Below are 13,440 nucleotides of genomic sequence, written 5' to 3'. Positions count from 1 at the left end.
TGCTTTAGATGGAATATGCATGCACTCTTCTAGTTTAGCACAATCCCACCTGGCCCACCTTAGTCATTTACATTATTTGCCTGGCCCCTGCAGGACACCTGAGTTTGAAATCTGTGTTCTTCACCTTTAGTCACCATTATTAACTGATTCTCATTCACAAAAACTTATGCACCTGGCACAATCATTCTCTCGGCTCCAAATCTCTCCCATCATAGTGAGTTACTTTATTGTTCACATGTACAACCTATCCAAATCCCTGCAAATCTTTGTGCCAATAGTTTGCACCTTTGCTCCAGCCAAACACATCCATGGCTACCAAACACATCCATGGCTATACCCAGAATGCTATCTAGTGAAAACTGCTTCACCTCTGGAACTTTCAACTCCAAATATTCAACTTTCTTACCACAGCCTTGTGTCTGTCCAGTTTTTTCATTCTCTTTCTCTTACTTCAAGAAAATTGCCAGGCCCATTAATTTCTATCTCTAAACATATTAAGCCTCTCCTGGCATTACTTTAATGTATAATCAGCCCCATGTTTTAAAAACTAAGGTAATGCAGAAGAATATACCAAAGTAAGCTATGGGATCATTGTTGTATAGCTTCCTGAATCAGCAATTTTACTTGAAGATTGGAGAGGGGATGTGAAGTAATTTGGTAAGAAATTTAAAGCAAGTTAAAGTACAGATAAGCCTAAAGGAAAATTTGCATAAGTTTTTAAGATAAAACACAAATTGCCAAATAAATTGCAAGCTTTTGTGAAGCTGCTCTGAGATATTCCCCCAAACTGGAGACTATACGGTCACAATCCTCTGCAATAAAGCGTCCTTTATTGGTCTGAGATGCCTGAACTTCAACAATTTTTTCTTCTTTTGCTAATACCCTCACAATTCCCAATCTTTCCAGCACATCCACAAAACAAAATCTCAATCCTGAATCAATTTTATCATCTGCCTTCTCAGTTCCCTAACTTGATCTGATGAGCACTGACAAAAATTACAGAACTGTTCCAAATGATACTGCTCAAAAAAAAAGTCTCCATCTTCAGCTGGACCCTGAAAAGCTGCTCAACAGCATTCTTCTGAAATGTCCCTAATCAGCTCCTTTTCCAATTTCCCATAAAAATAATTCTTGTTGATATTTTTCTTCAAATTCCTTCTCGTACTTTAATCTCAGCAAAAAATACCGTTTCCTACTTTACAGAGAACTAAGATGCTACTTAGGCGGAAACTTTCTCAATGTCTATCTTCCCACTTTCATAGGCATTTCACATCCTTTTCTTCTCTTTGACCTATACAAAGGTCTCCTCTGTCCAACTGCCTTCATCCCCTCAACATATTGTCTACTTCCTTCTTCCCTTCACAGGCAACTCTCAATCTCTACTTTCTTGCTTCCCATTCATTCATAACTCCTGCAGTCTGGCTTTTTATTCTACCACTTCAGTGAAATAACTCTTCTAACAACCATCCTCTTTGGTCTTCTCTGTAGCACTTGACCTGTTGGTAATTTTCCCTCTTTGAAATTCTCTTCTCTTAGTTTGCAGTATATTATTCTCTCTTAGTTTTTCTTCTTTCATTCTGGCCACTCCTTCATACTCACTTTTTTTTATTTTTTTTATTTTTTTTGAGACGGAGTCTCGCTCTGTGGCCAGGCTGAAGTGCAGGGGTGCAATCTCGGCTCACTGAAACCTCCGCCTCCCGGGTCCAAGTGATTCTCCTGTCTCAGCCTCCCGAGTAGCTGGGACAATGGCGCATGCCACCACGCCCAGCTTATTTTTTGTATTTTTAGTAGAGACAGGGTTTTGCTATGCTGGCCAGGATGGTCTCGATCTCTTGACCTCATGATCCACCCACCTCGGCCTCCCAAAGTGCTGGGATTACAGGCGTGAGCCACCGTGCCGGGCCTCACCTATTATCTTAAATATTGGAATTTGTCAGGTCTATTCTTATCCCACATCCTCTCTTAAACAGTGATTCTTATCTTTTTTGGGATCACACACAACTTTGATAATCTGATAAAATCTATGGTCTTTCTACTCAGTAAAATCATCATATTTTACATACAACAGAGGGTTCAAGGAATGTACCCTACTCCCTATTTGAACTCATCTACTTATATTTTTATATGCTGATAATCTGAAAAATAACCATATTTATAGTATAAACTCTCTTCTGAGGCCAGGTGCAAAAGTTCACACCTATAATCCCAGCACTTTGGGAGGCCGAGGGAGGTGGATCATTTGAGGTCAGGAGTTTGAGACCAGCCTGGCCAACATGGTGAAACCCCGTCTCTACTAAAAATACAAAAATTAGCTGGGTGTGATGACATGTGCCTGTAATCCCAGCTACTTGGGAAGCTGAAGCAGGCAAATCATTTGAACCTGGGAGACGAACGTTGCTGTGGGCCGAGATCACACCACTGCACTCCAGCCTGGGTGACAGACCAAGACTCTGTCCCAAAAAAAAAAAAAAATATATATATATATATATATATCATCTGAGCTTTGGACTTGTATACAGCTAACTACCTATTAAAAGTCTTCACTTAGATGTCCTACCCCAATACAACATAGCAAGTTGAACTCTGCTATCTTTTCTCCAAACTACTCTTCCTGTATTTCCCATATTAGTCAATGGCACCACTTGTTGCCCAAGTCAGAACTTTGGACGTCATTTGGTTTCTTCATCCTTCCAAAAATGGAAATTTCTCCTAATTGCAAAAGTACATAATACTTTTAGTGAGCACATATGCTCACTAAAAAATTCAAATACCTAAGTACAAACAAGTATAAAGTAAAAACTATTCTCCATTTCTCCCTTTGGTAATTCAATTCCATGGCAACAACTGAGCTAAACAGTGACTGACTCCTAGATGGGATACCTGCTCTCCAGTTCATTGGCCCCCACAACATAGCCCATTTCACTCATTTGTATTACCTGTCCATAGAATCCAAATTTGTGACCCCCCCTTTCTAAATATACTGTTGAGTAATATGGTTCTCAATAATACAACTTGAATATCTTTTCATATGAGTATACACAAATACACCTAATTTGTTAGCTAAGTCTACCGTTTTGATAGCTGAGCAGTACTTCATCATATAGATGTGCCATTTTTAAAACAATTTCCTATTGTTGAATATTTAGAATGCTCCATGTTTTTGCAATTACAAGCAATGCTGCAAAGAACATTTGTACATGTACCTTTATAAACTTGTGTGTAGTCGTCCCTGGAAGTGAAGGTGCTTAGCCAATGGAAATGAACATTTACAGTCCTCTAAAACGTTTGTACTAATTTATGTTTCCCCCAAGAGCATGAGTGCTTGATACCATCTTAAAATCTCCATCCTTTACCCATGCCCCCAACTTCTAACCATTTATGAAACATCAATTCTACCTCCTCAGTATCTCTACACCCCGTCTTCATCTTTTTACTCTTATCGATACTGATCTTAGTTCAGGCCGTCAGTATTTTTAACTGGGAATGCTGTCAATAGTTTCTTTACCGGTCTCTATCTTATTCCCCTCTTCCAATCCATTCTTCAGACAGGTTTCGGAATGATACATTCAGGTACTAGTACCTGATATGTCCCTTTCTCCTTCTAAAGGTTTGGTGTAACATACTAGGCCTTTCATGATTTGGCCCCTCTACCTTTAAAATCTCGAATCTCACTACCAAATGTAATTCCACTATGCATCCTAGTCATATTTAACTACCGGCATTTCCTATCCAAGGCACCTTCATCTACTTTTGCATTTGTGTTATCTGCCAGGAACTTCTCCACCGTTTTCCACTTGACTATTTCCTTGGCACAGTAGGTGCTCAATAAGTAGTTACTATCATCATCATTCTTCAAAACTCAGTTCAAAAGTCACTTCCTCTTAGGAGAGTTCCCCTGCTTCCTATACAAGGAAAAACCATGGAAAACATATAACATCATCCCCTTTACGTCAACTGTTCAAGTTAAATAAGTCCTTGCTAACATAAATAACAGTATCATGAATACCTCTGACTACATCTCTGATTAGGATTATCATCTTACCACATGCTAACTACTTACATGCACTATTTTATTTAATCCTCACAACAACCCTCAGAGGGGAGTACTATTATTCTTATTTTACAGATAGGAAAAGCAGAGACTAAGTTATTTGCTCAAAGTCACATTGCTATTAAGTGCTGGGGCCAATGTTCAAATCCAAGTCTACCTGACAATAAAGTCTGTTCAATAAAGTCTGAACAATTTTTTAGTCTCTCAATGTTGCCAAATAGCTTTCCAGAAATCTCACACAATTTTATACTGCCAACAGCAAAGCGTGAGAGCACCTGTCTCACTACCATTATGTCTACTAAAAAACTGAGTTGGCTGGATGCAGTGGCTCATGAGGTCAGGAGTTTGAGACCAGCCTAGCCAAGATGGTGAAACCCCATCTCTACTAAAAATACAAAAATTAGCCGGGCACGGTGGCGGGAACCTGTAATCCCAGCTACTCGGGAGGCTGAGGCAGGAGAATCACTTGAACCCAGGGGGTGGAGGGTGCAGTGCGCCAAGATCATGCCACTGTACTCTAGCCTGAGCGACAGAGCAAGACTCCGTCTAAACAACAACAAAACAAAACAAAACAAAACAAAAACAAGAAAAAAAAACTCTTTCAATTTTTTTTTTTTTTTTTTGAGACTAAGTCTCACTCTGTCACCCAGGTTGGGGTGCAATGGCACTATCTTGGCTCACTGCAACCTCTACCTCCCAGGTTCAAGCAATTATCATGCCTCATACTCCCAAGTAGCTGGGATTACGGGAGCCTGCCACCACACCCAGCTAACTTTTGTATTTTTAGTAGAGATGGGGTTTCACCATGTTGGCCAGGCTGATCTCGAACTCCTGACCTCAGGTGATCTATGTGCCTCAGCCTCCCAAAGTGCTGGGATTACAGGCATGAGCCACCACGTCCGGCCCAATTGCATTTCTTCGATTACTAGTGCAACACAATATTTATTCATGTTTGTTACCTCTTTAATTTTCGTCTTTTGTGATTTGTCCATCTGCCCTCTGCTTACTTTTTTATTAGTATCTTCTGGGTTTTTCTTACTGTTTTACATAAGCTCCTTGTAAGTCTGCCCTATGTCCTAAGTCAGGCATCACCAGGTCAAGTGCCTTTCTGTAACACTCTTGCTTATCACTTGCTACACATAGTCTTTTTTAGACGTCTGTGAGCTTACCAACACTTCCACTGCCAGAATTCTGGGTGATTAACTTTAGGTGTTTTCATGAAATAATGGATAATTGACCCAAGAAGGGACATTTCCACTCTCCAATTTCCAATGTGTAATAAGCAGAGCAAAGTGAGAAAGTAGATTCTTTCAACCCAAACCAGAATGAACAAAAATGGAAGTCTCATCTCTTTAATGATATATGCATGTCCTAGTTACATATAATTCCCTGAACTTGCCCTGTTCTTTCATTCTTCCATGATATTAAATATTGTGTTCTCTGCCCAGAACGCCTATTTCTTCATCAGTCTTTCCAACTGACCAATCCTTCACCTTTTCTCTCCAATACTCTGCCCCTTCTGACAAACTTAACAGTCATACTACTTACTGCTAAAAATTACAGGAGAAAAGTCTTATAATCATGTGGATTCTTAGTTGAGAACCTCAGTATGCTAGATAATTCTCTCATATGCCCTTAGCTCCCTCTTCTATTTGTTTAAGGAATTATAAGAAATCGTTTCCCTGTTTCATTCCTTCAGTGTTTTCCTATTTAGGATCAAGTACAAACTCAAGTATAGCACACAAAATCCTCTATGATTTGACTCTTGCCTGCCTCTCTAAACAGTTATTCACCAATATGTACACTTGAACTGCAACCCCAACACCTTGTTTCTTTTTTCTTTTTTTGAGACGGAGTTTCACTTTTGTTGCCCAGACTGGAGTACAATGGCGCCATCTCGGCTCCCTGCAACCTCCGCCTCCCAGGTTCAAGCGATTCTCCTGCCTCAGCCTCCCGAGTAGCTGGGATGACAGGCATGCGCCACCACGCCCGGCTAATTTTGTATTTTTAGTAGAGACGGGGTTTCTCCATGTTGGTCAGGCTGGTCTCAAACTCCCGACCTCAGGGGATCCCACCACCTCGGCCTCCCAAAGTGCTGGGATTATAGGCATGAGTCACCGCACATGGCCTGTTTCTTAAACCTATCATGCAATTTCAGGCCTCTGTGCCTTTACATATTGCTGTTCTCTCTACCTAGAACATTTTCTCCTCCACATTCTTTGCCAAGTAAACACCATTGATCTTTCAGAATTCAGCTTAAGAAAACTCTCTTCTGGATGGGTGTGGTGGCTCATGCCTGTAATCCTAACACTTTGGGAGGCCAAGATAGGAGGATGGCTTGAGTCCTGGAGTTCCAGACCAGACTGGGCAACACAGCAAGATCCCCATCTCTATTTACAAAAAAGAAAAAGAAAAAAGAAAATCCTCTTCCAGAAAGCTTCCTCTAACCCCACTTTTTTTTTTTTTTTTTTGAAATGTGGTCTCACTATGTTGCCCAGGCTGGTCTTGCACTCCTGAGCTCAAGTGATCCACCCGCCTTGGCCTCCCAAGGTGCTAGGATTACAGGCGTGAGCCACTGCACCCCGCCCCACTCTAATTTAGATATACTGTCCTGTGATACTCTGTGCATGCTTATAGCAATAAAATTTAAGTACTATAATTTTTCTTTTCTGTTTCCCGAACTAAACTAAACTAATTTGGAACAGAAACCATATATAATTTGATATTTATAACATCTATCAGTGCTAGCACATATAAGTACTCAATGTTTAAAAATTGTCATTAAAAACTGTATTAGCTTGTTTATGAAGCCTTCCCTCTCAGTTAAGATATTCCTTGCTCTCGTCTGATGCACTCTGCACATACTTCTATTATAGCCCTTGTCAAGCTGCATTTTACTTATTTATTTTATTTATTTAGAGACAGGGTCTTGCTGTCACCCAGGATGTAGCGCAGGGGCGTGATCATAGCTCACTGCAGTCTTGAACTCCTGAGTTCAAGTGACCCTCCTGCCTTAGCCTCCCAAATAGCTAAGACTTCAGGCACTCACCACTACACCTAGCTAAGCTTTTGTTTGTAAGTGTTTTATACAGACAAGGAAGGTCTTGCTATGTGTGCCCAGGCTGGTCTCAAACTCCTGGCCTCAAGCAATCCTCCCACCTCCGCCTACCAAAGTGTTGAGATTACAGGCATGAGCCACCATGCCTGGTTCCAAGCTGCATTTTAATTGTCTCTTTCTGCCAACTGGATTGTGAATTACTTGAGGACAGTGACTGTCTCTCTTATCAGTAGATTAAGCAGCTAGCACAGAGCCTGGCATATGTTATTCAATCAACTCATGTACTGAGCAAAACTCCATGCACCAAGGAAGCTCACCACGGTCCATAGCTACCCATTTCCCTAAGCTCCATCTAAGGGCCTGGGACATAGGTGAGTTTTCACATTCTAGGAAAAAGCAGTGATGGCTCAGAGCCCAAAGTAATATCCATTTGATTTTTATTCTCACTTCATTTTTCTGTGCCTTCCGAGATTTCAAAAGTAAGCATATATTACTTTTTCATCATTAAAGGCTAATAGCAATCTTTATACAACATACACACTAAAATATATGCTTGCTTTAAAAAAAAAAAAAAAAAAAAAAAAGACTGGCCAGGAGTGTGGCTCACACCTGTAATCCCAGCACTTTGGGAGGCTGAGGCAGATGGATCACCTGAGGTCAGGAGTTCGAGACGAGCCTGGCCAACATAGTGAAACCCCATTTCTACTAAAAATACAAAAATTAGCTGAGCGTGGTGGTAGGCACCTGTAATCCCAGCTACTCAGGAGGCTGAGGCAGGAAAACTGCTCGAACCTGGGAGATGGAGGTTGCAGTGAGCCAAGATCGCGCCACTGTAATCCAGCCTGGGCGACAAGAGTGAAACTCCATCTCAAAAAAATAAAAATAAAAAGACTAAGTCACTCAATTGATTCTGTGATCACTGCTCAAGGCTGCTTTATGCACATAAATTTTAATAATGCTGGCTAGGAGTGTTGGCTCATGCCTGTAATCCCAGCATTTTGCGAAGCCGAGGTGGGAGGATTGCTTGAGCTCAGCCTGGGCAAAACAGCAAAACCCTGTCTCTACTAAAAAAAGAGCCTGGCGCAGTGGCGTGTGCCTGGTTCAGTGAACTATGATCACATCACAGCATCCAGCCTGGTTAGGAGAGCAAGATCCTGCCTCAAAAAAAATTTTTTTAATAATGCTAAGTAATGTCAGATGGATAGAAGATGGATGGATTCATGGAAAGAAAATAAAGAGAAATACCCACCATTATACTTAACACTGTTGGCCAGAATAAGGTTTACATCATCTAGAAAGCTCTCCCGACTCTGATACTTGTGCTTCGAGATGTTCTGTGATGAAAAGAATCAGGCACTCAGATACACACAGTCACTTGATTACAAAAAGGCATTTAGATCAAATCAGTCACTCACCTTACGTATGGTCTCTAAATCCATTGGATTGACAATCACTTTGTAATAATCTGGAACAAATTTCTTATTAACTGGGTGATGAAATGGCCAAGACTAGTAAATAGAAAGCATAAGAAATTAAATGGAAATCACTCTTCATACCAGAATTTCACCACCTTTGTTGGGTTACAAATATTCCTATAAAAAGCTATGGACTCTTTCCCTAGAAAAACACATACTCATACAAAACTTCTGTATATAATGTAAGGGGTTCACAGATTCCTTTAAGGATTTCTATGCCATGATAGGGTAAAAACACTTGCTCTATAGTCATAATTAAAATTTCTTCTTCCCTAGTCCCATCCGGAAGTTTTATAGCATTACACACGTAGAACACATTCCTATAGTGCAAAAGGAAACTGTTGAGAATTCCTAGGGAGGATCACCATAACAATATAAAAACGAAATAAAAGACAACCAACGGTGTCTAATTATCAAAGTATCATTTGCTTAGAAGTACCTTTAAATCAAAAGCCTCACATTCGCTAGCACCCTCTCTCTATAGGGCTACTCAGGAGCATTCATATACTGAATGTCAGCAACAGGAAGCAAAAACCTCCCTACATCCAAAGATTCCTGGCCTCTTTGACTTCAATGATAATGTACTCTTTAAAAAAAAGATAATGTACCCATACAGCAAAAAGGTCAATATTTAAAATCACATACCAGTCACAACTGACATACCCACTTAGACTCTCCAAAATACACACACGTACACCCTATACATTTTTCCTTTCCCCTGCACGATCCTCACAATATTTAGCACAGAGACAGCTTACATCTGGAACTGCCATCATTTTCTGGGTGACTATGTTGTCCAGAATGAAAGAAAAGGCCACTTGGTCATCATCATCCAGCAAGGGGTTGATAGCTTTCTCTAAGCGAGCTAATTTGTCTTCTTTCTGAAATTAAAGCAAAGCCAAGACAGAAGTTTCCCTAAGGTGTGATCACCACAGAAAAATTAAGGATAATTTGCTGGGCGTGGTGGCTCATGCCTGTAATCCCAGCACTTTGGGAGGCTGAGGCGAGTGGATCACAAGGTCAAGAGATCGAGACCATCCTGGCTAACACGGTTAAACCCCATCTCTATTAAAAATACAAAAAAAACTAGCCAGGCATGTTGGCGGGCGCCTGTAGTCCCAGCTACTCGGGAGGCTGAGGCAGAAGAATGGCATGAATCTGGAGGTGGAGCCTGCAGTGAGCCAAGATCGTACCACTGCACTCCAGGCTGGGTGACAGAGCGAGGCTCCATCTCAAAAAAAAAAAATTAAGGATAATTTAAGGTTCAGCTAGCTATCTATGACCCTTGCCCCAGAAAGTGTAACTTTGAATTGTCTACGGAATGACAAAAAGTCAAGATAAATGATATTCCAGGCTGGGCACAGTGGCTCACACCTGTAATCCCAGCAGTCTGGGAGGCCGAGCAGGTGGATCACATGAGGCCAGGAGCTTGAGACCAGCCTGGTCAACATGGCAAAACCCCATCTCTACTAAGAATTAAAAAAAAAAAAAATTGGCTGGGCGTGGTGGCACACGCCTGTGGTCCCAGCTACTCAGGAGGCCAAGGCACAAGAATCACTTGAACCCAGGAGGCGGAGGTTGCAGTGAGCCAAGATCATCCCACTGCACTCCAGCCCGGGTGACAGAACGAGACCCTGTCTCAAAAAAAAAAAAAAAAAAACAGATATTCCAGTAAAACGGTCAAAATGGATACGTCAACAACTTCTTTAGGTACTCTACATTCTATTCTTCTGGTTCACCAAAATTTATACTTCCCTGAGTGTCAACATCATAGCTGCCACACACACAAAAAAAACATCTTTAGCAATTTAGGCTTTAAGATCATGCTCTCTGTTTTTGGTATAAAACTACTGCTGAACAACACTAAACATTATTACTGATTAGTGACTTTTGTATAATGGGACGTAACCCAATAAATTTATTTTAGACTCTAGTAGGAAAAAGTTTGTATTCCTATTGCTCCAAATCCTCATCAACACTTAGTATTGTCAGTCTTTTTAATTTTAGCCTTTCCAGTGGGTATGTAGTGACATCGTGGTTTAAATTTGCATCTCCTCAATAATCCGTCAAGTTGAGAATCTTTCCATGTTTACTGGCTAGCTATCCTCTTTTGTGAAATGTCTACTTCATACTTACACTTTTGTAGGTTTATAAAGTACCATTAAATGTTTTTGGTAAGAAGAGGGAATATAGATAGATTATCATTTAAAAATTAAAACTTCTAGCACTTGCTGCTTAGTTGGTTAAAAATACAAAGAAAAAATTAAAATTCCTCCTTCCTAAAACATTGACTAGTCTCTCAGCTACAGCTGACTTCCTGGAAACTCACTTTCCTTTGCCCTTTCTAATGAGTTATGGGCCCAGTTTTTCCATCTACAAAAGGGACTGGCCTATGAGTTCTAAAGTCCCTTCCAGCCTTCACATATACTAAATATCTGCTACTCCCACATATATTTTTCCTTCTGTTAAACTCCCTACTTCCTAAACCCTGATATACCCCCCTCCTTCAAATTCCACTGCCTTTCTCTCACTCTGTCTTACCTCTTTGAGTTTTTCATCACAGAGATCCAGCATGGATTGAGAGATCTGAGTCAATGAGTGTTTTGGCCCTGTAGAGGAACAGTAAGAGATGAAACCATTAAAAATGGAAGGCAAAATCTGCCAACACTTCTTTATCCTCTTAATGCACTTGCTTAAGAACCTAATATGTGTCAGGCACCAGGCTAACTGATGGGTTAGACAAATATACCAGACTTATATCCATTTTTCAGTGCCTAAAACATAGCAGGTACACAATATGAATGAATAAACTAATTTTAACTCTTTCCTTAATTTGTGTATATCTACACACAGTAGTACTACTGCTGCCTTTAATACCTTGAACATAATACTATGGAAGGGGAGCAATTATTTAAGAATGCCTGAAGAGTGAGCAGGCGGCAGGGGCTGTGGATGGCGGGGGCTGCGGACGGTCGGGGCCCCAGGCCAGGGCAGCGGTGCCATCTTGTGCCCAGGGCCGGTGGGGAGGCCAGGGAGGGGACCCCGGGGGGCACAGGGGACTACGGGAATGGCCTGGAGTCTGAGGAACTGGAGCCTGAGGAGCTGCTGCTGGACCCCAAGCCAGAGCCCAAGCCCGAAGAGGAGCCGCCCCAGCCCGACACCCCCACTCCCGCGGGAGCTCCGGGCCCTGGGCCTGGTTCGGGAGCCCCTGGCAGCCAAGAGGAGGAGGAGGAGGAGCTGGGACTGGTCGAGGGTGACCCGGGGTACGGTGCCATTGAGGACCAGGAACTGGAAACTATCAAAACTCGAGTCAGGGAGATGGAAGAAGAAGCTGAGAAGCTAAAGGAGCTACAGAACAGAGGTAGAGAAGCAGATGAATACGAGTCCACCTCTAGGCAATGCTGGCCCAGTGATCATGTCATTGAAGAGAAGATGGAGGCTGATGCCCGTTCCATCTATGTTGGCAATGTGGACTATGGTGCAACAGCAGAAGAGCTGGAAGCTCACTTTCATGGCTGTGATTCAGTCAACCGTGTCACCGTACTCTGTGACAAATTTAGTGGCCATCCCAAAGGGTTTGCATATACAGAGTTCTCAGACAAAGAATCAGTGAGGACTTCCTTGGTCTCAGATGAGTCCCTATTTAGAGGAAGGCAAATCAAGGTGATCCCAAAACGAACCAACAGACCAGGAATCAACACAACAGACCGGGGTTTCCCACGAGCCCGCTACGGCGCCCAGACCACCAACTATAACAGTTACCTCTCTCGATTCTACAGTGGTTTTAACAGCAGGCCCCAGGGTCGCGTCTACAGGGGCCGGGCTAGAGCAACATCATGGTATTCCCCTTACTAAAAAAGTATTAGGAGAAGAGAGAAGAAAAAAAGAGGAAAGGAGGGGAAAAAAAATAAAAAAAAAACAAAACAGAAGATGACCCTGATGGGAAAAAAAACATTTTTTTAAAAAAAGATATACTGCGGAAGGGGGGAAAATCCCATAACTAACAGCTGAGGAGGGACCTGCTTTGGGGAGTAGGGGAAGGCCCAGGGAGTAGGGCAGGAGGCTGCTTATTCACTCTGGGGATTCGCCATGGACACGTCTCAACTGCATAAGCTGCTCCCCATGTTTCCCTGCACCATTTCACCCCCTTGGGTGCTGCTCAAGGGTAGGTGAGTGTGGGTGGTAGGAGGTTTTTTTTTTTTTACCCAGGGCTCTGGAAGGACACCAAACTGTTCTGCTTGTTACCTTCCCTCCATCTTCTCCTCACCTTTCACAGTCCCGTCCTGCCTGCTCCTGTCCAGTCAAGTCTACCACCCACCCCAGCCCTCTTCTCCGGCTCCCTGCCCCTCCAGATTGCCTGGTGATCTATTTTGTTTCCTTTTGTGCTTCTTTTTCTGTTTTGAGTGTCTTTCTTTGCAGGTTTCTGTAGCCGGAAGATCTCCATTCAGCTCCCAGTGGTTCCAGTGTAAATTCCCCTTCCCCCTGGGGAAATGCACTACCTTGTTTTGGGAGGTTTAGGAGTGTTTTGTTTTTCAGTTTTTTTTTTTCCTTTGCCTTTTTTCCCTTTTATTTGGAGGGAATGAGAAGTGGGAACAGGGAGGTGAAAAGTGTATTTTGGTTTTTTTAGCTCATTTCCAGGGGTGGGAATTTTTTTAAAAATATGTGTCATGAATAAAGTTGTTTTTGAAAACTAAAAAAAAAAAAAAAAGAATGCCTAAAGAAACCAATGGGTAACTTGTAATTTTCCCACACTTAGCATATACAATTTGTGATTGCAATTTTTGTTTGTAGAATTTATGGTCTGTAATGTTCTAATAACATTGGGTTAATCCAAAGCCTCTGTTAAAAAATAATCT

The 13,440-nt window shown here is 41.8% G+C and overlaps 1 protein-coding gene and 1 pseudogene across 13 annotated transcripts in view; one reads left to right on the top strand and one right to left on the bottom strand.

Moving 5' to 3' along the window:
* Positions 1-13,440, bottom strand: part of TAF1 (TATA-box binding protein associated factor 1) — a 98,464-nt gene that overhangs the window by 32,284 nt on the left and 52,740 nt on the right. For 11 of the 13 annotated variants that reach the window (XM_065538096.1, XM_074030228.1, XM_065538093.2 and 8 more), the window contains 4 exons: positions 11,126-11,193; positions 9,343-9,465; positions 8,525-8,617; positions 8,359-8,443 (listed from right to left, as the gene is read on the bottom strand). In XM_065538096.1, the coding sequence (XP_065394168.1) occupies positions 8,359-8,443; positions 8,525-8,617; positions 9,343-9,465; positions 11,126-11,193 (369 nt within the window). Of the gene's footprint in view, positions 1-8,358; positions 8,444-8,524; positions 8,618-9,342; positions 9,466-11,125; positions 11,194-13,440 lie in introns of those variants that run through there. The other 2 variants (XR_012430373.1, XR_012430372.1) reach the window with 1 other exon arrangement.
* LOC102118589 (polyadenylate-binding protein 2 pseudogene) lies at positions 11,903-12,508 on the top strand (annotated as a pseudogene).

This window comes from Macaca fascicularis, chromosome X (assembly GCF_037993035.2).
Source record: "Macaca fascicularis isolate 582-1 chromosome X, T2T-MFA8v1.1".
Lineage (NCBI taxonomy): Eukaryota > Metazoa > Chordata > Mammalia > Primates > Cercopithecidae > Macaca > Macaca fascicularis.
Note: the sequence above shows the minus strand (reverse complement) of the source record. Positions and strands in the feature narration are given on the sequence as shown.